Source organism: Suricata suricatta, chromosome 7 (genome assembly GCF_006229205.1).
Source record: "Suricata suricatta isolate VVHF042 chromosome 7, meerkat_22Aug2017_6uvM2_HiC, whole genome shotgun sequence".
Taxonomy (NCBI): domain Eukaryota; kingdom Metazoa; phylum Chordata; class Mammalia; order Carnivora; family Herpestidae; genus Suricata; species Suricata suricatta.
The window spans coordinates 63,926,137-63,951,641 of NC_043706.1; the positions used below are offsets into that span (position 1 = coordinate 63,926,137).

General features: G+C 39.7%; 1 protein-coding gene across 1 annotated transcript in view; it reads left to right on the forward strand.

Annotated features, from left to right (window-relative positions):
* CD109 (CD109 molecule) overlaps positions 1–25,505 on the forward strand; it is a 126,061-nt gene that overhangs the window by 254 nt on the left and 100,302 nt on the right. The window contains exons 2-3 of the mRNA XM_029945229.1: positions 1,051–1,223; positions 21,628–21,656. Of these exons, the coding sequence (XP_029801089.1) occupies positions 1,051–1,223; positions 21,628–21,656 (202 nt within the window). The remainder of the gene's footprint in view (positions 1–1,050; positions 1,224–21,627; positions 21,657–25,505) is intronic.

A 25,505-nucleotide genomic window follows, 5' to 3' on the forward strand; every position in this document is an offset into this window, starting at 1 on the left:
GCGCGGCCGCGGGTGGGACCCGCCGCGCCGCCGCACTCCGCCGCCGGGCGCTGCCCTGGAGGGGCGAGCGTCTGTCGCTTCAGCGGATTCTCCACGGGACAGTTACTTTCCCACTCGGGAACTTGTTGAAGCGACTCTCTGGCCAAAACGACTTTCTAGAGTCCTTTAGTTTTAGTCCGTGTCGCCTCTGCCTTTTCCTCAAGACAGTTTTCCCTCTTCTTCCACACAGCGTGCCTTCTTCTCCCAAAGGCTCATGATCTGTTTTTTTCTAAACTGTCTCAGCTTCGGCTCCGGCGAGGTGGGGCTGAGGTGACCGAAGCGGTTCGGGTGCGGACGTGGTAGCAAGATAACTCATGAGCCCAGCCGCGGAAGGGAAAGTGCCCCGCTCCTGAAGCGTTTTGCAGTTGAGCCCTAACCCCCCCCTGGCCGGGGCAGAGAAGAGTGCTGACTTTGGTGCTCTGCTACACCTGGACGTTTTACCTCTGGCAGTTTAATTTCGGATGCTATCTTTCAATCAGTGGTGTTTGTTAGGTGATGTTTTCTGGGCCGATGCCCAAGGATGAAGGTTTGAATAAAACCCCCCAAATGTGTGTGTGTGTGTGTGTGTGTGTGCGTGTGTGTGTGTGTGTGTGTGTGCGCGCGCTGCGTTTAAGCCGAGGAAGAAAATCGCGCCGGGATGAGGTTGTCTGTAAAGGAGAAGTTTAGAGGCTTGTGACTTTGCCAATAACTTCTGCATGCCCCCGTGTATGCCATTTACACTGAGGCTCATCCTGTGCTGTTTGTGGCTTATAAAATGGAAATAATAACACATGCCCTCCTCTCGTGGTGCAGGAATTACTGCATTAAAATTGATTTATGGGAATTCTTACTGCAATAGCATTTCAGTGCAGTTGCTAAGTGGAGCAGGGGGGCAATATTGGGATAATTGGAACAATTGCCAGTGGCACAGTGTGGAGGGTCTATGTCACTGTCTATGAAATTTGAGGATTGGAAAAGAATGGAGATGTAAAGTTAAGAAATTGTATTTTTCTCTTGTTGGGAACCCTTTAGGCCTAGGTTTCTGGTGACAGCCCCGGGGATCATTAGGCCTGGAGGAAATGTGACTGTTGGAGTAGACCTCCTGGAACACAGCCCCTCCCAGGTCAGTGTGAAGGCAGAGGTGGTCAAGATGGCAGCCAACCGCACTGTCTCCGTCCTGCAAGCAGAGGGAATCTTTGAAAAAGGTAAGATAAGCAGCATAGAGTCTTACCCTTCTGGAGTAATAATTGGAGTACGTTAATAAAGCCATGTGTTAGGGTGGGTAACAGGGAAACCCAGGTGCAGTGCTTCATGTAGTACATTTAATATTTGCTCCTGTGAAGTCCAAAGTGCTCTTCTTGGATGCTCTTCCAAGTGGAGATTCAGAGACCCGAGTTCCTTCCGCTTTGAGGCTCCCTCACCATCAACACGTGGCTTCCAAGACTGCAGGGAAGAGCACTGAGTTTCTCATGTGGGAGGTTTTTATGGATGGGCCTAGATGCTCTCACAGCACTTCCGTTTTTCTTGTGTTGGCCACATCCAGCTGCAAATGAGGCTAGGAAATATAGGCCAGTGACTGCCCAGAAGAGGAAATGGGCCAAGTTAACAGCTTGATGCAAAGCCATATTCATATATAGTTTACGTAAACCATATGTAACCATTTTCTTTATATTTATTGAGTGCTAAAGTGATTTTAATAAATAAGCTTAAGGAAAGGAAAAGAACTACACAATGTTAAAGTCCTGTTTTATGGAATATTTCTTAATTTTTAAAGTACAGGGAAAAATGATGTAAATGTGGGGGCTATTTGTAAAAGAACCCACGTCTCTTAAGTTTGGATTCTAATCTGGTTTAGGGTTAAATTGGGTCAATGAATATCTTCCTTTTTGATACTAAGGGAAAAATAATTTGCGGGTAAGTACTTTAGCTTTTTTTTCCATCAAAATGAACCTTTACAGTATTTTTTTTTCTAATTGAAAGAGAAATATATACTCAGTGCTTACAACCTGATAAACCATCCTGGAAGTAAAGGAAGTAAACTAGGATCACCCATAATCCTACCCACCTAACTATAAGCACAGTGAACTAGAGGCATGTTTAGACGTTTAGTCGGGGCAGAAATTGAGGCATACATGCCTATGATGTTGAGTTATCCTAAAAATTAATTTAAGGGCATATAATTAAGGGTGGAAGAGATTCCACAGTAGTTCATTGTATTAATGTTTATCCTCTACCAGCATAGAGAAGTTAACACTATCATGAAAGGAGATAAAATCAAAGTTTATCTATATCTGTGTTTTTTTTCTCCCCCGGAAGTTGACTGATCAGGTGGGTAAGTTCGGGTTAGAAGTCCGGAAGCGGTGATGTGTGCAGGGGCCAAGTCACTTTGTCTTTCAGAGGAGAAATGTAAGGAAAGTGGGAGACCTTATTTCCCTGGAGAGGAAATGTAGATTAGTGTCAAGATCTGAGGTTGTCTGAGCACCAGCTGCATGATCTTGTGCAGTCACCTGATAAGAACCTCAGTGTCCTCATTTATAAAATGGAGATAATGAAACGTACTTCCCAGAGCAGGTGTAATGTGAAAGTCAGTCCAACACCTAGTGGGAATTCAGATATATAAGTAGTAATATGGAAGAAGATGGAGGAAGCATTATTTTCTTTATGTATGGAAGTAGACCTCTGTTTTCATTATTGAATTATTTCTCAAAATAAATGAATCCTGGTCTTATAATAATGGCTAAAGATAATACTGAAATACGACATCAGAGCAGACAATATTTCATGTAGTTCCACATTCATTATTAACTAAAATTTATCATCTTGGCTCTACTAGTGTGGCAATTTCATTGCAATGCAGAGGTCCAGAGTAACGTGGACAATTTTAATAAATGTTTTGGCTTTGCTGAGACGTTCACATACTCTTATTTTAGAATTTCTACTGCATTATCTTTTCTGCAATCTTCTTTATCAGGCTCTTTTCTTTTTTCTGCAAATAGTACAGCTCTGTGGTGGGGGGAGGGGGCATTGTGGCTCGTTTTTTAACTTTATTCTTAGATTTTTCTTTTGGGAAGAGTTGGTCATATGCCTCTGGGAAGGCTAACGTGCTCAAGACTGCGTCAGACAACACTATCCTGAGAGCAAAATGGATCTTTGAAAAAGAGAGAGAGAAAATGTACTCTTTCAATGGGTGTTTTTTGACTCTGTTGACATACAGTTTCATTGAAAATACCATTTCTGGGAGTACTCTCTCTCTTTCAAAGGAGAATGTTACTCTGTTATCAGAGGCTATGAGTCATTGTTCTCAAAGCAGATGCTTCCTGTAATGTTAGGACTTAAGGACCAAGGCTTTTTTTTTTAATTTGACTGCTCCAGTTGGAGCAATACATAGACAAATGAGCATTTTCAATTAGTGAATCTTCATCCAGAGATCCTCCTGGGATTCATTGTTTTTTCCCGTGCCGCATCAACACAGACAAATAAACAACACTTTAGGTCTGATTATTTCATCACTTTCTTATGATGGGCTCCAGGAAAAGGTTGGTTCTAATAAAGATTCATCTTCCAGCAGAACTGGAAGGAGAGGGGGCTGCTTCTGGGGAGCTGTTTCTAACAGTCTTGACGTCTTTAGAAATTCTTGAGGCAGAGCAGTGTTCCACCATAACCATGCATTTGTAACTTAATTTGTGTCAGAAACGATAATAGCTAAAGGATTCAAATTGCAGAATATACTTTAAAAAAGGGATGAGTGAAGTAGGTGAAGAAGCTTAAGAGGACACTTACTCTTGAGAAGCACTGAGTAACATACGGACCTGGTGAATCGTGTATTGTACACATGAAATGACGATAGTGCTGTATAGTCATGCTATGCTACATGGCAATACATACATAGCAAGGCTACACTGGAATTAAAATTTAGAAAATGGAAAAAATAGAAATAGATTTTGAAAAAGGTAGAAAGGTATGGCTTGTCCTCAAGGAAGAGTTCATTTGTTTGTTTGACAGGTACAGGGAAAATTTTATTTACATTTCCATCCTTGAGGCCAGCAGCATTGATTACATTATAATTAGCTTATTCATTTTTAAACATATTAATTCTACATTTATTGGGAATCGGTTATGAGGGTTTTTGGATGAACAATAGCCCTGTGGAACAAGTGGTTCTACTAAGCTTTGTGGCATCCTCTACAGGTGTATTGATGCCTCTTGAGTGGTGAGACTCAGACCCTGAAGTGTGCTGGTCATTATCCCCACCACGACCCCCCCCACCCCCATCCTCATCGCCACCATCGTTATCACTCTCTTTATAGTGACAAGAGCTAAGTTCATAGTCGTCCATTGTATAAAATAGTTAAATGGACATAATTCACAAAACATGGTAAAAGTTCGGATGATAGTAATTATCAGAGGAGAGAAGATAGAGTAGCTTTTGGTGTTTGGAATCAAATCAGACTCCATGTTGGGTGAAGAGTGAGTCTGTCCCTTTATTTCTTCCCTTCTTGGTTTTTATCTTTTCCTTTGGTGTGATGTTGCCTTGGAGTTCCATGCCAAATCAAGAAAAAAAAAGTTTAAGTACATTTGAGTTTACGGGTCAGATATGAGAACTGTCCTCATCTGTGAAGGCATATGGAATGACTGAATTATTTTTTTAATGTCTTTGAAATCATTCTTTCCGCTTTATTCCCCTTCTCTTTTCACAGTTTCAGATTGTCATTTGTAAACCTTCAGTGTTTCCCTTGAGTGAGATTTGCCTCAAATAATAGCAAATACACCTTTTCCCTTCATTAATGAATTCCCTGTTGTTGGTTTCACATAAAGCTGATTTAGTAAAAAAACCTAAATGGAAAATGTCAGTGGAAACCTTGGGTGTTCTGTAGAGCATCTTGTGGTGCGTGCCTGCCGGTGGGGATTCATTGTTTATTTATTTATGGTGCCAGGTTTACTTCCATCTTCCCACTGAGGCATTGGCATGAGACTTACTCTATGAGTGTATTTATATTATTTAGTAATTGCCTTTTCTTTTTGCTTTAAAATCTTGATGGCTTCCTGGGGGTATTTACCTTCCATTTTTTAAAAGTTAAAAATTCTTCTTTGTTCTTTATTGTCTTTCTCACATTGATGATGGGAGATTTTATTTTCTGTCTTAATCCAGTGAAGGGTAGGAAATCAGAATTTCTCAAATGTGAGATGTTAGCTGAAAAACTTAAAAAAAATCATCTAATTCAGTTTGGAGGGCTTTCTGTTGGAAACAAAGCTCCTGAGCATACGTTTCATGGCTTATAGATCAAAATCAGTCCCATGGTTTTTATGAGAGTAGATTAATTAGTGTGTGGGCAGATCTCCTGGGCAGGTTTTCACAGGCAGCTTTCCCAGTAGAACTCAGTCTGAACTTGTAGCTACGTGAGAATTATTTTTAAAGGGTGTGGACTCTTCATTCACATGTCTTTGCTATTGTGTGTATTATATCACACACACACACACACACACACACACACACACACACACACACACTGTGTATATATATAGTTAGGTGGTACTAGAGGATAAAAGACCACAGTGTAATCATGACGTGGTTAGACTTTGAAGCCAGGCTACCTGAATGTCCTTCCATTAGTGGTATGTGGCTGTGGTCAGTCATGATCTCACCAGGCTTCAGTTTTATTATCTGAAGAATAGTGGTTCCTGCCTCATGCAATTACATGGTTATTGTACGGATTAAGGGAGGTAACATGTTTATAGCACTTAACACATAGAATTATTTAAGAAAATGCTGGCTATTGTTATTAAAAGTGAATAGCAACAATCATGACAGGCAATTATTAATCATCAGTTGGGCTGATCTTGAAGGGGGAACTCTCTAAAAGGCACATCACTAGGAGGAACTGGGAAGAGATTTAACATATTAAATATTGAGTTTTCTTATAGCGCCAGGGACTTAATGCACAAGACTTAACTTCATAACCTCGTGAGGAAGGCACTATTATCTTCATTTTATAGATGAAGAAACTGAGGCTAAGAGAGAAGAAATGACTTTCTGGAGTTAAGATAAATAGTAAAGCCTGAATTTGAAGTCGGTTCTGTTGGTTCTGAATTTGCAGGTTTATCCTGCCTGGAAGAGCATGACATATTTTTTGTTTGCCTTACTTCGGGATATCGGTGCAATGTTGTATCAAGCTGTAGAATTATTGTCATAGTTGCTTGTGGTGGGTTAGTCCTGGATCTAATGAAATCTAATCTGGACCTGAAGAATCACAATAAATGCTAGCTCTTCCCCTAATTTACTTGGAGCTTCATAGAATTTTGGATCTGGATAAAACCTCTGAGATAAGCTAATTAATAAGTTATTCAGTCAGCAATTTATGGCTGAGGAGACTGAGGCATGGTGTTTGGTGACTTGACCAAGGTAAGATCACTTGTTGGTAGCAGAGCTGAAAACATCACAGGCCCCCAGTTTTGTAGTCTAGTGCTAGAAGACCTAACAGACGGAAAACTGTGTATAAGACCAAGGATAAATTTGCAAACGTTGATTTTTCTGATATGGAAGAAAATAAGACTAGCTAAGGAGTTTTAAAATGCTTACCTGCGTATTTGTACAAGTTTCTTATTTCATTGCAAGGTGGAGGTGCTCTTTATGGACTAATGGTTCTGCATGGGGTGGGGGTGGGGCTAGGAGCCTCACAGATCTTTCTAGCACTAAATTCTGTTGCTAGGTTTCTCACAGTGTGAGTTGTACTTATTAGAAATGCTGCCTGGCTGGCTTATTTGGTGGAGCATGTGACTCTTGATGTCGGGGTTGTGGGTTTGAGCCCCGTGTTGGGTATAGAGATTACCTGAAAATAAAGTCTTGAAAAAAAAAGTAGACTCATGGTCACCCCTTCAAGACATAGATAAGGCCAGGAATCTAAACTTTATTTTAAGCAGTCATCACAAGTGATTCTTAGCCATATTAAAATGAGAATGACTTCTCTTCAGCATCTCATGAATTCCTTCTGACCAAGTAAGTGCTGGGAAGCCTGAGGTGAGAGACATGTCCTTGCAAATCTAGGATGATTCATGGCAGAGGAGAGAAGTGCCCGCCCAGACTTCCGTGTTTGCTTTCAAGCAGCTCCCAACCCTAAGCATGGGAGGGGGGGAGGTTCGTTTTGAACTGTAGAGAAGCATATTTTGGGGTTTGATTATGAATCAATGACTGAGTGAAGCTGAAAGTGAACATACTGATTCTTCAAACTCCAAGTTAAACATGTGTTGCTCCTCTTTTAACACAAAATGAGTCACTCCTCCAGTGACTCACTGAGGGGTTGTGGTGGAAATAGAAATCAGATCCTGTAAGAATTTGGGCTGGGTTACTGTTTGATCCTTTATGTTGTGAAGAGGGCTTTACAATGCTGAAACCAGTAGTTTGCCCAATGACATGTCCTCCCATTAGTTTATTGTTTATTGGTCCTTTGCTGTATCTGAATGTGAGTGAATGGGGGTGGGTGGAGAATAAGAGGAAGGAAGGATTAGAGGAGTTTCAGAGATTCCAGAAGGATAACATAATATTTAAAATGCAGAAGCCTGGAGAATTTTTCTTTCTTTTTTTTGTAGAAAAAACTCAGTGTGGTTTGTAAATAGTGCTTCTTGTGTGTGACCCTGTATCTGGTACCATTACCTTTTACATTCAGAGCTATACAAATGTCCATTCATACATGTTCTGTTTTGGCTGATATATTTGGCATTTAGTGGGAACAGTCATTTCACATTCTAGGGGAGAGAAGGGTGTGCCGGAGGAAAGAGCTGATGGCTGGGCGTGGCAGTCATGGGGGAGATAGAGGTTTGTGTGTATGTTTTCTGAAAAGATGCTACATTCTGCTCTAAAGTTTGGGGAGACATCCAGGTGGAGATGTACAGTAGATAGTTTTGAAATTGTAGCTACGGAGAGAGTTAAAGGCATTGTTTTCATAGAGGCAGTCAATATTCGAAGTCTTGGTGGGAACATTTAAGATGCATAAGAGAGACAAAGCTTATGGAATATGACGGAATATGACTGATGATAGAAGCTTGGAAGAAGGAAAATAAATCAATGAAATAGACAAACAGTGAGCAGGCAGAGACCAGGATAAACTGAAGATGGTAAGATGTTTCAGAAGCCAAGGGAAGAAAGTTACAAAAAGGAAAGTTTTAATAGTCCCAACTGTCCCAGAAGGTCAGAGAAGAAAAGACAGAGACAGAGAAAAGAACACTGGTGATCCTCAAGTGAATGGTTTTAAGTTGAATGTTGGGATTAAAAGCAACATTTTAAGTAGTAAAAGTGTGGTGAGACAATATGAGGGTAGGCTACTCTTATTTTTTTTTTAATTTTTTTTTTTTTGCTGTCTTTATTTATTTTAGAGAGAGAGAGACAGCATGAGCAGGGGAAGGTCAGTGAGAGAGGGAGACACAGAATCTGAAGCAGGCTCCAGGCTCTGAGCTGTCAGCACAGAGCCTGATGTGGGGCTCAAACCCACGAACTGTGAGATCATGACCTGAGCCGAAGCCGGATGCTTAACCGACTGAGCCACCCAGGCACCCCGAGGGTAGGCTACTCTTTACCAAGGTTTGATGGTTTAAAGGAGAGAGGTAGATGGTTTCAAAAGGCACAGTAGAGAGGTAAAAGTGGTGGCTGCCAAAGGGGAGGGGTGGATAATTCATGGATAAGAAGTGGTGGGATCAGGATCAGGAGCACAAGTAAGTGGATTGATCACTAAAAAAATCCTTGTATTTTTTGTTTTGGTGCAGGAAAGAGAGAAGGAAAGAAATGTTTTGAGGGATAAACTTGAGATGAGGAATACAATTGAAATACAGTTTTAGGAAAACTTTTCCTGCCTCTAAATTGTACACATCTGGTCACCTTTTCATAGGAAGTGGGGATATACATTATAAGTAGTGGCCCATAGGAGAGAGAGTGCAGAATTGGAGATATTCTCTGATGGTTTCCAAATGGGTCCCTGCTGGATTGTGGGATGTTGGAATGCAAGGACTGATACTTGTATTGGTATTGGGGGAGGGAGCACAGAAGAATGAAGAGAAAGGATTTATGGTGAGAGTATGCTTTACTTGAAGCTCGAAGGGATAGTGTAGTTATTTTATTCTTGACATGGGGTTGTCAGTGTGAATAAGAAGTGTAATTGTAATATATCATCTCTTGGTCTGGGCTAAGATGATCGTCATAACAAAGGTGCAATGACAAAACTTGACAAGAAGGAAATTATAGTGGGTTCTGGTCTTGCTTTATGTCTTCCAGTCTTCATTTCTCTTCAGGAAATTCCATGACTTGACTTTCTTCCCTTGCAAGGATGAGGATGAAATTGACCAAAGAAAATTTGATGGGGGGAATAGGGTAGGGAGGTAGTGGGCAGGTCTTTGGGTCTTTAGTTCTGAAGAAAATGACTCATGAATTAATCTAAAAACCAGAGTGGTAAAGAGCTTGGAAACAAATAAGGAGTTAACTTTTTAAGAGCACTTGGTAGCTTCCTTTTGGCAGGGCAGTGTTGGGAATTTATATTTAGAAAACATAGCTGGTGAAATGATTTAGTAATATAAATTTAAGTTTCACTGAAATTCTTGTTAAATATTCTCAAACATATAGTTAAGATGGGACATTACTATTTTGAGAATTTTAAATGTTTATTACGCATCAAATTGTATATGGCACATTATTAGGTGGGGTGAAGATTTGGCTTTTCAAGGGGAAGCAAAGTAGGTTTCATTTCATGTGCCATTTTGAGTTTATGCTAGAGGCTGCTTGGAGTGTTGTTTATAAAATTTCAAGGTAAAGTTAGGGTTCCCTGGAACAGAGTGGATGGATTAGCTGTGTCTACCCTGGGCATAGGAAGGGGGAGTGTGGTATGAATGCTGCAAATGGAGGTTGGGTTGAAGAGGGATGGTCTTCTGCAGGGCTACAGGGGGGCTTGAGGTAATCACATACGGATAATAAAGAAAAGGTGAAAGAGTGGATGTGTTCAAATACTAACACAAGAGCATACTAAGCTACAGAGAGGGACAGGGAGGAAATATGAGATTTCATTTGGACTAGTATTTTGGAAGTAATAGCCATGTCTGTTCTATATAGTTTGGGAGACACTGTGGGTCAGAGTGGGGCTTCTGGAACCACACCGGATTTGAAGCCTTAGCACTCACTACCTCTTACCACCTAAGTGGCCTTGGGCAAGTCACTTCATTTCATTTAGTCTCACTTTCTTCATTGAAATGATGGCAATAATAATGATAATACCTACCTTAGAGCACTGTTGTGAGTATTACATGAGACAGTGCTTCAGAGCCACACGTGGGTTTTGAGAGCTTGAAATGTGGCTTGTGTGAGATGGGCTGCAAGTATGAAATAAACCCTGGATTTTGAATACTTAATACCAAAATGTGAAACAAAACTAATATTTTTTTAAACTGATAAATTTTTAATATTGTTTACATGTCCAGTGATAATATTTTGGGTATATTGGGTTAAATAAAATTTGTTATTAAAGTTAATTTTAACCATTTCTTTTTTCCTTTTTTAGTGTATGTCTTTAGAGCATTTATCATAGTGCCTGGCGCATACTAAATCCTGGAGAATGTCAGCTGTGTCATACCCAGCATTTCCTAGTATCAGATGTTAGTACTGATGTTACCCTCCTGAGCACATGCTGTGGCAGCAGGCCAGGTCTTTTTTGATGACACTTTGAATTTTTTTTTTTTTTAGTTTATTTATTTATTTGGGGGAAGGGGCAGAGAGAGAGAGAGAGAGAGAGAGAGAGAGAGAGAGAATCCCAAACAAGCTCTGTGCTGCCAATGCACAGCCTGACATGGGGCTTGAACTCACGAACTGTAAAATCATGACCTGAGCTGAAATCAAGAGTCGGACATTTAACCGACTGAACCACCCAGGCGCTGTCTTCTGTGGGCCTTCTGACTTCGAGTGGGCCTTCAACCTTATTCCTTATCCCTTGACAGAAGAGGAAATCTCCCTAAAAAGGGCATTATACCATAGGGGTCAGTAAACTTTTTCTATAAAAGGCCAGATGGTAAACATGGTAGGTTCTGCTGCCTGATAGTTTTTGTTGTTTGTCTTTGTAGCAGCAAAGTAGCTATAGACAGTGCATAATAAATGCATGTTCTCATGGAACTTTATGGCCACTGAATTTGGAATTCATAAATTTTCATGTGTCATGAAAAATTACTGTTTCTTTTTCCAGTTAGTTACAAATGCAACCCATTTTTTGGTTCACAGACTGTGTGAAAGTAGGTGTGGGCCACATTTGTCCCGTGGACTGTAGTTTTCTGACCCTGACATCATAAGTGCCCAGTACATCTAGTAGCCCAAAGCCTTAGGTGACTCTTGGTTTTTCATATTTTTTGAACCTAACATTTAATTTGTACTGTACCATTTTATTTATTTTACTTTTAGTGAGTTTTGTTTGGCCTGTTTATACTCAGGGGTCTAAATGGAACAAAACATGATTTATGAAACTCGTGTTTATTGAGATGTTTGTAAGTAGAGGCAGTAGAGAAAAAAAATTAAGAGTGTATATGGGACCAAAGGAGATTTGTTTTGTTTTCCTAGAAGTGCTTGCCTTTTCTGTGTAGATTGAATTCACTGAAGAGTTACTTAACTTTAAAGTGACATTAGGGGCGCTGGGTAGCTTAGTCCGGTAAGCATCTGGCTTCGGCTCAGGTCATGATCTCACAGTTTGTGGGTTTGAGCCCCACGTCGTCGGGCTCTGTGCTGACAGCTAGCTCAGAGCCTGGAGCCTGCTTCAGATTCTGTGTCTCCCTCTCTTTCTGACCCTCCCCTGCTCATGCCGTCTCTCTCTCTCTCTCAAAAATAAATAAAAACATTAAAAAAAATAAACTGTGAAGCAGAAGCATATTTTAAGGTTTTTATCTTCAATGGATTTGGAGTAAAAAACCCCATTTCTCACTGTCTGTGATAAAAAATGCTGAATAATGAGAATATTTAGTAACTTGGTAAAGAAGTCAAAGTTTTCAGCTAAGAAAGTGATATACTTAAGTTTCTTACTATACATTACTGAATTGCAGAGAGCTGCCAAAAATAATTAAGCTGTAAATACTAATCAGGCATATATATATATTTGCCTACGAAATTCCAAGCTGTGTTTGTAAATTTATGAGAACAAGTTGAAAAAAGTATGCACACATACACATATATCATACACACATATACACACATATATAGTGGAAAAGCTGTTTCCTTTTTTTTTCCCCTAGAGAATATTTCTGGACCTACTGGATTTCCAATTACACACTACTACCTCTTCCCTTCAGCAATTCTCTGAGCACAGATGTCAGAAGAGGCAGCATATGGCATTATAGAGTGTGTTTAAAAAGTTAAGGGAAGGTTAGTTTTTGTGTATGCTTATTACACAACTTAAAAATAGCTTGACTCTATTTGTAAATCAAATGGCCAGCTCTCAGACTTGTGCCAAGTGTGAAACCTTAAAACAAGGTTTCTTTTGAGTGGCTTGGGCAGCGTTGGGGAGGAGAAAGCATCTGAAAGGGTTCGAAGATTGACTTTCTCCGGTTATACACAAAAATGACCTGAGTTTTACAGACTTACCTACAATAATGTTGAGAAGGACTTTACATAACAGAGTGATCTTTAGTCTGTGATTGAAAAGAGTGCCATGCAGAGTTTCAAGAGGCGGGGACTGTTTCCCGTGTTTGAGTGGAGCCGTGCTAAACGGGAGCAGAGTTGTCACAACAATTTGCAAATGCTGTCTATTTAATCTTCAACCTAGCAACAGTACAGAAAGAAGTCACTATTCCTCATCTACACTCCCACCACTTGGCTTCCAGTTTTATGTTTCGGCTGTGTAAATTATTTCTAGAATGTTAAGACTTTCACATAAGGCTTCGTAAGTGCCTAGGAAATTCCAAGCTGCGTTTGTAAATTTAGAGGGAACACAGCAAGTTGAAAAAAATGTCAAGTACTTGAAGTCGACCTTTTAATAAGGACACACAAGAGCAGTGAGTGGGCTTTAAATTGGATCTCTCTACACATCCTTTGAGCCACTCCCTGAATCCAGCAAGAAGTAGGGGTGGGTGGGACATCTCTGCCCCTGCACTCCAGCGTTTGGGGGCAGTTTCTGTTTCTGCCTGTCTTTCCTGGGTCTGTGCATAGACACTGTCCTGTCAGAGTAGTGGGACCCAGGCATGCAGTCAACCTCCTCTTCCAATTTTTCTCTGATGAGAAAACCCCTCAAAAGTTTGACCCAAAAGAGCTACATTATAAAAAAAGAAAAAAAAACGGATAGCTTTTTTGGAATCTTTTGAATTACTGAAATGCTTGCCCTCCAATTATCAACCTACTAGATTTATTTGGATTCTAGATTCACAGCCATTTCTTACTTTCTCCTTGTTTGGTGTCACACTTAGATAAAAATAAATCCCTGCCGCCTGCCCTAACACGCGCGTGCGCACACACACACACACACACACACACACACACACACACACACATGCACACTCAGTCTTTGTAAATCTGGTGGTGATGGGAGGTAGTCTGTATGTCTGTCCATGATGGAAAGGAAGCACATTGTTTCCTCCAAGTCTCTGGGCTGACAAAATAGGCAACCCTGATGATTTATCTTAAAGTATTGAAAGATAAATACCTCTCAATAATCGAGGGTACTGGTGTGCTGGGGCCCAGCTTTCTGCAGTTTAAATGTTTTAATTTTATTCCAACGTGGGATATTGTGGTAGATGCTGTGCTGTAACTACCCAGATGGAGCATTTCAGGGAGGAAGGACTCATTCCTTCCAGCTACTGGCGGTGTTGCCACAGACTGCCCTCACAACCAGCACCCTTTGGGAATTGCCTCTGTTAAAGAAAATGGCCTTGCCCCGGGGGCACCCCTCCTTGGGTGAGTGTCCAGCCTCCTCCCTGTGACTCAGGACAGTTCTCAAGGATCATGGCTGTTCCTGAGCGCCTCCTGTGGACACCGCTGGAGCCTGCATTGTAGCTCGGCCTCCCTGTCTCCCCAGTCCTGCCTCCTCCCTTTCCCTTCCCTTCTCCAGGTGCTGATCCCAAGAGCACTCCCTGCAAAACCACTTGCACTTACTTAAAAAAAAAGTTTATTTTGAGAGAGAGAGTGTGTGTGAGTGGGGGTTGGAGGTGGGGCAGAGAGAGAGGGAGATAGAAAATCCCAAGCAGGCTTCACACTCAGCGCAAAGCCCAAAGAAGGGCTTGATCTTACAACCCCGAGATCACCACCTGAGCAGAAATCAAGAGTGGGTACTTCACCGACTGAAGCACCCCAGTGCTCCCAAAACCCCTTGCTCTTTAATCACCATCTCAGAGTTGGCTTCCCTGGGATCCCATCCACAGACAGAAGGGATTATTTAACTTTCCTTTAAAGAGGGATCTTTCAGATCTTGAAATTAACTTTGGTGTATCAAAACTAGTGTGAGGAAGAAGTGGTATGAGAGCTGGGAAATTTTCAAATTTTTATATCCTTTTCAGAAGTTCTTGTATAACATGAATTATTTTAAAATTAGCTCTGCTTCTTCAGTGCTTATAGCATAACTCTAAGAGTTGGGAGAAACCTGGATGAAAGAGAATCCCTACGTTCTCTGATGACTAGCATAGAGCTGAGGAGAGGAGTCTGAGGTAATAGAGATTTTGAGTTGTGATACCGTGCACAAAGAGGCTCTCTAGGCTGGGGAACCTTTAGAATAATCAAAGGTACATAGAGTTAAAGAACAAAGGCACATCTGCTGTTCATGTCAGTAGTGATTTTTAAAAGATGTTTATTTTTGTGACAGAGAGAGAAAGCACGAGTAGGGGAGAGGCAGAGAGAGAGGGAGACACAGGATCTGAAGTGGACAATTAGGAAGCTGACAGCAGAGAGCCCAATGCAGGGCTCAAACTCATGAATCATGAGATCAGGACCTGAACCAAAGTCAGACACTTAACCGACTCAGCCACCCAGATGCTCCGAGAGTGGTGATAAACAGCTCAGATCCAAGAGCCAAGCTGCATTAGAATCTCGGCTCTGTTACTTCTTCTCTGTATGACCTTGGGCAAGTCACTTAATGGTCTCTGTGACTCAGGGTTCTCATTTGTAAAGGAAGGATAATAATACTTAATAAGATTATGATGTGGATTAGATCAGTTAACATAGGTAATGCTTTTATACACTATAATTAGTTATTTATGTGTTATTTTATTCACCATATTTAAAAATCATATGCAGTCAGATCTGTTGGTTGTTTTATTGCTTCTAAGCAAAAATGTGAGCCTTCCATCCTCTACACCAACATTGTCCAATACAAGTATGGTCCTACCATGCATATAATATAGCATTTTCTAGTAACTACATCAAAAAGGTAAAAAAAAAAAAAAAGAGGTGCACCTGGCTGGCTCAGTCAGTGGGGCATGCAACTCTTAATCTTGGGTTTGTGAGTTCGAGTCCCATATTGCCTGTGGAGATTACTTAAATATGAAATCTTAAAAGAAAGGTAAAAGGATTGAGGTAAAATTAATTTTAGGGGAGCCTGGCTGGCTCAGTCAGCTAAGTGTCTGACTTTTTTAAAAAGTTTTTTATGGTTTTTATTTATTTTTGAGAGACAGAGACAGTGCAAGCAGGGGAGGGTCAGAGAGAGAAGGAGACAGAATCTGAAGCAGGCTCCAGGCTGTGAGCTAGCTGTCAGCACAGAGCCCAACGTGGGGCTCGAACCCATGAACTGTGAGATCATGACCTGAGCCGAAACTGGACGCTTAACCAACTGAGCCACCCAGGTGCCCCAAGTGTCTGACTTTTAATCTCAGCTTAGGTCTTGATCTCATGGTTGTGAGTTTGAGCCATGTGTTGGGCTCCATGCTGGGTGTGAAGCCTACCTTAAAAAGTTAATAAAATTTGATTTTAATCATATTTTTATTTAACCCAGTAATTCATAAAATACTACCAGTTTAATGTGTAGTCATTATAACATTATTACTGAGATAGTTTATATACTTTTGCTTTTTTAAGTCTCACAAATATGGGGTATATTTTGCATTTGTAGCACATTTCAGTTGCTCATTTCAATAGCCGTTATGGCTGTAGGCTATTGCATTGGACTATGCACCTTTAGAGGTTTGCTAGTTAATTTTTTTATTTCAAGAGTATTCCAGTCATCCATTTCTGTGATTGAACCACCCCAAAACATAGTAGTTTAGAACAATAGTTCATTATCTCTCACGAGTGTCATCCAGCTTACACTCACAAGATTGATGATTATCACTGAATCAATTATTACCCTGATAGTTGTGAAATTTTCTAATTCCATGATTCCTTCTATGTTTGTTAGTTGGAATTCTATGGTAAAGAAGAAACTTTTCTTCTTCCTTTAGTCATCTGTTTAATTATAGGGCAGCATGAGCACACTGACTCTTTATTCAGTAGGTTATAATCCATAATTTACTTGAACGTTCAAATATTTTTACCTTCCATTATATATGCAGCAAAACATTGGATTGCATGTAACTTGTTCTGTGAGTGTTCTGCAAGAAGAGCACACGTTTTACATGAATTTTGACTTGATAAATGAGCTTTGTTTTGCCATAGGAGTAGTATGTGATGCCGAATGTCACATGATCACAACTGAGCCAATGGCTCTTGAAATTCGCTGTGATATACAAGTGCTTTGGATTACAAACATGTTTCTGGAATGAATTATGAATTATTAAATTATCACAAACCAAGGCTTTACAGTATTATTATTTGCATCATATTTTATTTATATATATATATATAATTTATACAAATGTATATAATGGAATGATCAGACAATTTGAACACTCAAATAAATATCTTTTTGGCAGTTTTCCCATATTATCTCTGTCCCTACACATGCATAGCCTCTCCCATTATCCATCACTAAGCAGAACAGTACATATTTTTTTAGCAAGGGTGACACATCATAAATAACCAAAGTCCATTGTTTACTTCAGGGTTCATTCTTGGCATTTTATATTCCATGAAGTTTGCCAAATGTATAATGGTGTATATCCATCATTATAATATTATACAGAGTGTTTTCACTGCCCTGAACACCCCCTGTGCTCTTTCATTCTCTGTGCCTGTTCATCTTTCCCTGCCACCTTGCAGCAACCTGATCTTTTTATTGTATCCACAGTTTTGCTTTTCCAGCTGTCATTTAGTTGGAATTATATAGGACGTGGCCTTCTCAGATTGGCTTCTTGGACTTTGTAACGCCCGCTTAAGGTCACTCCATGTCTTTTCCTGGCTGTTAGCTCGTTTCGTTTTAGAACTGAGTGATATTCCATCCTCTGGATGTATCACAGTTTATCTATCCACTCACTGACTAAAAGAAACTTGCTTGCTTCCAAGCTTTGGCATTATTAATAAAGCTGCTGTAATATCTGTGTGCAGATTTTTGTCGGGTCGTAAGTTTTCAACTCTTTTGAGTAAATACCAAGGAATGAGATTGCTGGATCACATGGTAAAGGTTTGTTCAGTTTTGTAAGAAAATGCCAAACTGTCTTCCTAAGTGGCCATACCATTTTGCACTGCAAACCAGCAGTGTGTGAGAGTTCCTGTTGCTTCACATCCTGGCCTGCATTTGATGTTGTCAGCGACTGATGCCAACAGTGTGTTCGTGTTTGATTTGCATTTCTCTATGATGTGGAGCATCTTCTATTATGTTTACTTGCCATCTGTATATCTTCTTTGCTGAGTTGTCTATTAATATTTTAGCACATTTTTTAGTCAAGTTATTCATTTGCTTACTGTTGAGTTTTATTTTTAAAATTTTTACTCATAAACTCATAATCAGTCTCATAAAATTTTTATTTATTTATTTTATTAAAATTTTTTAATGTTTGTTTTTGAGAGCGCGCACGTGCGCGCGCACACACACACACACACACACACACACACACACACATGCATATGAGGGAGGGGCAGAGAGAGAGGGAGACACAGAATCCAAAGCAGGCTCCAGGCTCTGAGCTGTCAGCACTGAGCCTGATGTGGGGCTCAAATCCAGGAACCATGAGATCATGACCTGAGCCGAAGTCAAATGCTTAACCGACTGAGCCACCCAGGCACCCCTTATTGTTGAGTTTTAAAAGTTCTTTGTATACTTTGGATTACAGTCCTTTATCAGATGTGTCTTTTGCAAATATTGTCTTCCAGTCTGTAGCTTATCTTCTCATTTTCTTGATACTGTCTTTTACATAGAGTAAGTTTTTAATTTTGATGAAGTCCAGCTTATGAATTCTTTCTTTAATGGATTGTATCTTTGATGTTATACCTAAAAAGGCCATCTAGGTTTTCTCCTAAGCTATATTCTAGGACTTTTATAGTCTTGCATTTTATATTTAAGTTAAATATTAAATATAAGTTAAGTTAAACATTAACTCAAACATTTTGAGTTAATGTTTGTGTAGGGGGTAAAGTCTGTCTAGATTTACTTTTTTTGCATGTGAATGTCTATTGTTCCAGCATTATTTGTTGAAGAGAGAGTCTTTGCTCTGTTGGATTGCTTTTGCTCATTTGTCAAAGATCATTTGACCATATTAGTAGGGGGTCTATTTATGGGCTCTCCTATTCCATTAAACAATTTGGGTTTTTTTTTTTGTCAGTAGCACACTGCCTTGGTTACTGTAGCTTTATGGTAGGTAAGTCTTGGAGTTAGTAGCATCAGTCCTCCAACTTTGTTCTTCAATATTGTAGTGGCTATTCTGGGTCTTTTTCCTCTTCATACAGACTTTAGAATCAGTTTGTTGATGTCCATAAAATAACTTTATGGGATTTCGATTAGGATTGCACTGAATCTGTGGATTAAGTTGGGAAGAATTGGTGTCTTAACAATATTGAGTCTTTCTATCCATGAACATTGAATATCTCCTTATTTATTTAATCCTTCCTTGATTTCATTTATCAGAGTACTTTCCTCATACAGATTTTATAACCGTTTTCTTAGGTTTAAACACAAGTATTTCTCTGTTTGGGAGTGCTAATGTAAAGGCTGTTATTTTTTATTTCAAATTCCACTTGTTGATCGTTGGTATATTTTTAATTGAGAACACACTCTCTTCACATATGCTGAGGTACATGGTGAGATCAGAGCAAATTCTGCCGTGTGGAGAATATTCTCTATTCCATCTTTCCCCCCATATTGAACTGTTTAAATGTTTCAGTTCAAATAGGTTACATGGTTTTGTCTTTTTTCCTGGAGAGTACTATGGGTCCTTTAAACAAATATTTTTACAACACAAACCTTGTTCAGTAAATTGCTGTACTGATGGTGCTTTTGAATGTCTCACCAAGTTTAGTTGCTGCAATATCATAGCGCTTCTCAGTTTCACTTCAGTTCAGTATAGAATATACTCATCCCTTTAAAAATAAGAACTTAACGAGAGGTTTCTTTTCACAAATTGAGATATTCCCAAAGCATGATTACAATATTTCAAAGTTAAATCTTGTGCAAGCTAAACTCTTCTCATATTAATATTTTGCCACACTGAAAAGATTCGGGATAAATGCTAAACCAGGATGCTGGGAGAACAGCAGAATTTGGGATGATCCTGGTGAGACCTCACATGGTGTAAAAGGCCTTTCATGATCTGGTCCAGCCTCATCTTCATAATCCTCTGTCTCCAGCTCTTTGCTTCTGTAGATTCATGCTGACCTCCATTCTTTTGCACTTGCTGCTGCTCTGCCTGGAAACTCCTCCCTTCCTATCTCATCTGGCTAATTTTCCCTTATCCTACAGCCCTAGACTCTGGCATCATTTTCTCTAGGTGCCTTCCCCTGATCCCTCTGAGGTGGTCTCTGCCCTATCTTTATTGCAGCCTTCCATGTTGAGTTATATCTGTTCCGTCGTTTCTCCTTCTTTATCTTTTCAAGACACTTAAAACATTTTTTTACATTTATTTTTGAGAGACAGAGCACAAGTGGGGGAGGGGCAGAGAGAGAGGGAGACACAGAATCTGAAGCAGGCTTCAGGCTCTGCGCTGTCAGCACAGAGTCCAACGTGAGGCTTGAACTCACAAATATGAGATCATGACCTGAGTTGAAGTCGGAGGCTCAACTGACTGAGTCACCAGGTGCCCCTTAAGACACTTTTTGTCCAATGTCCTATTATTTAAGAGTCTTGCTCTTTGCTTCCAATGGTGACAGTTATTGGATAAGCTGATCTACGCTAGGGGATAAGTTGATGAATTAATTATCTGCTGCTGAAAGCATGTTTGTATTTCATGGAGGCCCACTGGGGCGGTGGTCTTCAAAGAGGGCGTACACACATTGGGAATTGTGTAAGACCACTTATAAGGGTGTAGGCAGAACATGAATTAGCTTTTATTTCTTTTATTTTCCTGACCCAAACTAAGGAATTAAGGTTTTCTAATATTTAATATTTTCATTGAGAAAGCACATATATAAAACTTTATCATCTAACTTGACATTGGTAATATGTACTAATTGACTCAATGCTCCATGATAACAATTTGAAGACCTTGTTGTAGAGGCGTGCTATATCCCCACTGGATAGCTCTTCAAGTTTTCTGGCACTATAATGACTTACAATGATCAAGTGCTTCGTGTGTACCAGACACTGTTCTATACACTTTACGGGGATAAACCTACTTACTCTCCACAACCACCTTATGAGATTGGTACTGTTACTGGCATGCTCATGTTATGAATGAAAAAATGGAGCCTGGATAATCAGGTACCTTTTTCAAGGACAGGGTGAGCATATGGTTGATTCAGTATAGAACTGATGTAGCCTAATTCCAGAGTCCACCTGTTTGACCCCTGCTCTGTGCTGTGCTGTGCTGTGGCGTTTGTCTGTAACTACAGGATAGACCCATGTGGCTTCCAGGAGGACGGGGTCCATGTTTGTCTTGTTCATTGTGGTAAAAATTTCTTAAGTATTCACAAATATTTCTTAAATGAAGGAACTGTGAGGGTCTGTCACCACCTCTGTACTCCTGTCACTTAAATGGGAGCTTTGGATAAGTATTCTTTTGTTTTTAATTTGAAACATTTTTTTCCCTTGAAATAATTAGATCTGATGAGAAATTGGCATGAGTTAAATTAGTAGTCCTATGTTTAGAAACTTTTCATGAAAAAAGTCTGCATCACTCTAATACCAGTGAGTCACTTATGAGTCTCAGCTCACTCCTGACATGACTAATGCCTTCCTTTTCTTCTTTTATCATGAGGGTCTGAGAACATAAGAAGTAAATCTTAGATTCTTTCTCAACACCAATTGAAGTGTCCCTCAAATGTGACCTTAAACACTGAACAAGAACAGCAGTAATAATGACCACAAAAATGATAATGGAAAAGAGAAGCAGAACTTAAACTAATTTTGGGGGGGTTCACCCACTGATAGCCTTTTAGTTCTGGCTCCGTGTTCCTTAATTCTTTGGCACAAGGATATGTAATAATTTCTCAGGTGTTCTGAGCTTTAAGAAAATTGTTTTGTTTTGACCAAATAAGTTTGTGATTCTGTAAGCTTGTGATTCTTTCCACATCTGAAAGAGTATTAGGAGAGTTTGGGAGTTTTGTATTATCATCGTATTCAAATTATGACTCTATTTTCTTCCCTGTTTTGCTTTTAGGCTCTTTCAAGACACTTACTCTTCCATCAGTAAGTATCCTTTTAAAAATTTTGGTTTCAGAAATATATATTGCATTGGTGAGACAAATAAATTAATATTTTGTTCGCTTTTATATCTAAATTGATATTTCTTGTGAGTTTGGCTTGAGTTGAGTTTCACCTTTAAATTAACATTAATGTTGTATGGAAACTAATTTGACAATAAACTACTTAAAAATAAAAAGAAATAAATTAAGAATAATGTTACTTCAGGGCACTTGGTGGCTCACCTGTTGAGTGCCGGACCCAGGTCATGATCTCACAGTTTGTGAGCTTGAGCCCTGCATTGCGCTCTTTTTGGAGTCAGCACTGAGCCCACTTTGGATCCTCTGTCTCCCCTTTCTCTGTCCCTCCCTCCTCTCTCTTTCTGTCTCTCAAAAATGAATAAACATTAAAAAATTTTTTTTTAATGTTACCTCAGGGAACTCGGTTTTAGCCTCTTCAAACTTAGAGCAAAAATTTTCCTCTTGTGAAACAGGGAACTTCACTGAGGGAAACCTTCCTGGCCTGTTGCTATAGAAGCCTGGGCTGGTTTGGGGCTGCTTCTGCCTTCCTGAACCTTAAGGTTTTGAGTGTGTAATTAACACTCTGCCCCTCCATTTCCCTGTCCTAGAAAGTGGAGGGTCACACTGAGCCATAATGAAGCTTGAGGTGTTGGTGATACTGATCTGTCTTTGTTAAAAAATTTTTTTTGTTGTTCATAATTTAATTTTTTGCATTACCCTTTATATTTAAAATGTTTAAAATATTAAAAATTTACTTATCTTGATTACTGATTTTTTTTGGCTCCTCTTTAAGCTTTGCACCAGAGGCAAGGGCCTCACTCACTCCACCCTCATCCGAGCCCTGGAAAAGGGGATAAAGAAACCACCTTCTTCATAAGGGTTCCTTTACCCTGGAGGTGAAATGAGATGTGAAAGTGCTGTAAAATTTGCTATGGAAGTGGAAAGAGGTTATTATTTTGTTGAGAAAGTCATAAAGCCTGAGGATCAAATGCTGTTAGTGAACTGATCCTGCTTCGCGTAGCTTTGATTTGGAAGTTTGTACTTTTATTACATGCTTTGTTTTGGAGCCTCACACTTTGAATGTACAATAGGGAAAGTAGACCACAGCATCCAACAGGAGATGCAGTTTGGTATGCTTTCCTGAGAACAGTTGACCAGTGACTTTGTTACAAAACAAAATATGACTGGGGCAATTTGAAGATCTAATTGGCTTAGTAAGTGATTCATGAATGGGCAGGATCCCATTGAGCAAGCCGAGGGGAGCTCCTAAAGAGTTGTAGGATATGGAAGGTTTTTGTAGGCAGGAAGGTGGGGCAAGGAAGTTATTAGCAAAAGAAAAGAAAGGATTGTCTCAGGCTAGGTCACCTTCCCTTCAGGGGAAGGGCATGGGGTCTTATCCTGTAGATTACCTCATCTTCCTTTGGGTGGGGTGGTGGGGGGGAGAGGGCCCATGTGACAGATTACCTCATTGGTGCTTGTCAGAAAGTTCCAGATTGATTGGCCTAAAATTTCACTCCTGGAGAGGTTGAAACTGCAGTTAAGTCCTGGTTTACTGTTCTGGGGAGCAAATGACTCCCCCTTGGGTCTGTGGTTTCCTCTTAACAACTTTAGCCCTGACACTTTACATACTTAATGTAGGGTTAGCATTAGCTGATGAGCCAGGTTGCTCCATTACTTCTTGAAGATTACTTTTCAAGCATATTCAGAAACCACATTCATTTCTGCAGGGGTGGTGGTGGGGGGTTGTATTCTTAGAGAATATAGTGCTCGCAAACAGTACTTTATAAAAATGACTTATATTCCATAGCTGTTGTTTCTTACCTATTATGTTTGTGCTTTCCCTCCTAAGAAGTATAACTGCTTTTCTATTGTTGAATAGATAGTAGGGAAAGGGAGCAGGTGGAAATGGGAAGCTCAAGCTTAGTGATAATAAAATACTGCATTGCGTTTGCCTACCTTAAAATAATAGATGCAGGCCATGATGCTGTTGGACGAGTATTCCAATGAGAAAATTAAAATAAACCCTATGTAATAAAACTGTCCTGTAGCAGAAGAGGGTCGGATTTAAGTTCAGGAACCACAGCTTAAAGTACAACTGTCTGGTTTCATCAGAGAACCCTGTAGTTACACAGGCTGAAAGTGTAGAAAGGCTAGAAAGAGAAGGCATCAGGCCTGGGATGGTTCCAGTAACTCCAGCTTATTATAACTTGCACACTTCCAAACTGTCATTAGCTGGGCTTCGGCTGCTTTTGTTCTTTTAAGCCTCACCTATGGGAAATACTAACTCCAGCGTCCCGTGTTTGTCGTTCCTAGTAATGCCATTTCTATTGTAAATAGATATAGCAAATATCTATTGAAAGCTTTCTTAGACATTATGTTTAGGACTATATTCCTTTTCTAGTAAAACAAAAATTTAAAGACTTAGTCATAAAGTGTGTCTGGGAAAATTTGATAATGCTTGGCAAAAACAGAAAGTTCTGTATTGTTATGAGTTGTCAGTTAAAATAGACTCAGCTTTCAAAGTGTGCACTTGCATTCTGATGTTTGTAAATGTAATATTTCAGATTGTTTTGGAGGTTCTCATGAAGTATTGCTATAAAATGTAAATATTTTGACTGCATTAACACAAATGTGTTTTTAATATCTGATTAGCTCATGGTTTCTACTTTTGATACACTACAGTGAGCTCTTAATAAGTAAACAAAAAGGGGCTCCTGGGTGGCTCAGTCAGTTGGGCATCTGGCTTTGGCTCAGTTCATGATCTCGGTTTGTGGGTTCGAGCCCCGTGTTGGGCTCTGTGCTGACGGCTGGCTCAGAGCCTGGAGCCTGCTTCAGATTCTGTGTCTCCCTCTCTCACTGACCCTCCCCTGCTCATGCTGTCTCTCTCTCTCTCAAAAATAAATAAAACATAAAAAAAATTTTTTTAAAAATAAGTAAACAAAAAACAATTGATGCTTACTATAAAGGTTATTTTGCACAAAATGTGGTAGGAGAAAGTTCTTTTATTCTCTGTTAATAAATCGAACTTAACATGAGGGAGGGGTTTTTAAAGTTAGAAATGTTTTTGACTTTTATTTTATATATAATTAATATTTTTAAAAAATATTTTTTAGTAGAAACTGTCATCTTAGATTTCTCAATTTTATTTTGAAAGTTATTTGAAATCTCTACTACTTTTAGTAGCTGGCATTATTAATGAAGTAGAGTAGGAGAAATCCTATTTTGTTGTCTCAGTTTTCTTGAAAATTAGTCATTCAGAGATGGTGACATGGTTTTAGTCATCCCAGATTAGTTCCTTGCCTTCCAAGGATCTTTTTACAATTTTTATTTATTTTTATTAAAAATTTTAAAACACGTTTTTATTTATTTTTGAGACAGAGAGAAAGCATGAGCTGGGAAGGGACAGAGAAAGGGAGACAGGAATGTGGACTCGAACTCACAAGTGATGAGGTCATGACCTGAGCTGAAGTCAGACGCTTAGCCAACTGAGCCACCCAGGCGTCCTAATTTTTATTTATTTTATTTTATTTTAAAGTAAACTCTACACTCAATGTGGGGACTTGAACTCACAACCCCAACCAAGAGTCGCTTGCTCCACTGACTGAGCCAGCCAGGAGCGCCTCACCAAGACCTTTTTGAGTGTACCCATCTTAAATACCCTGGGCAAAGAGCAGTCATTTACTCAGAAAATTTGCACTTATATATACACAGAATAGACTTAGCATAATGAGAATTTAGCATGTCCCACTCAGATGCCAATCGGTACTTGGCTGATCAGAGCCCCTTGATACTGTACTGCTGCCAGACAGCGTCCGTCTGTGGGAACTGCATCCTT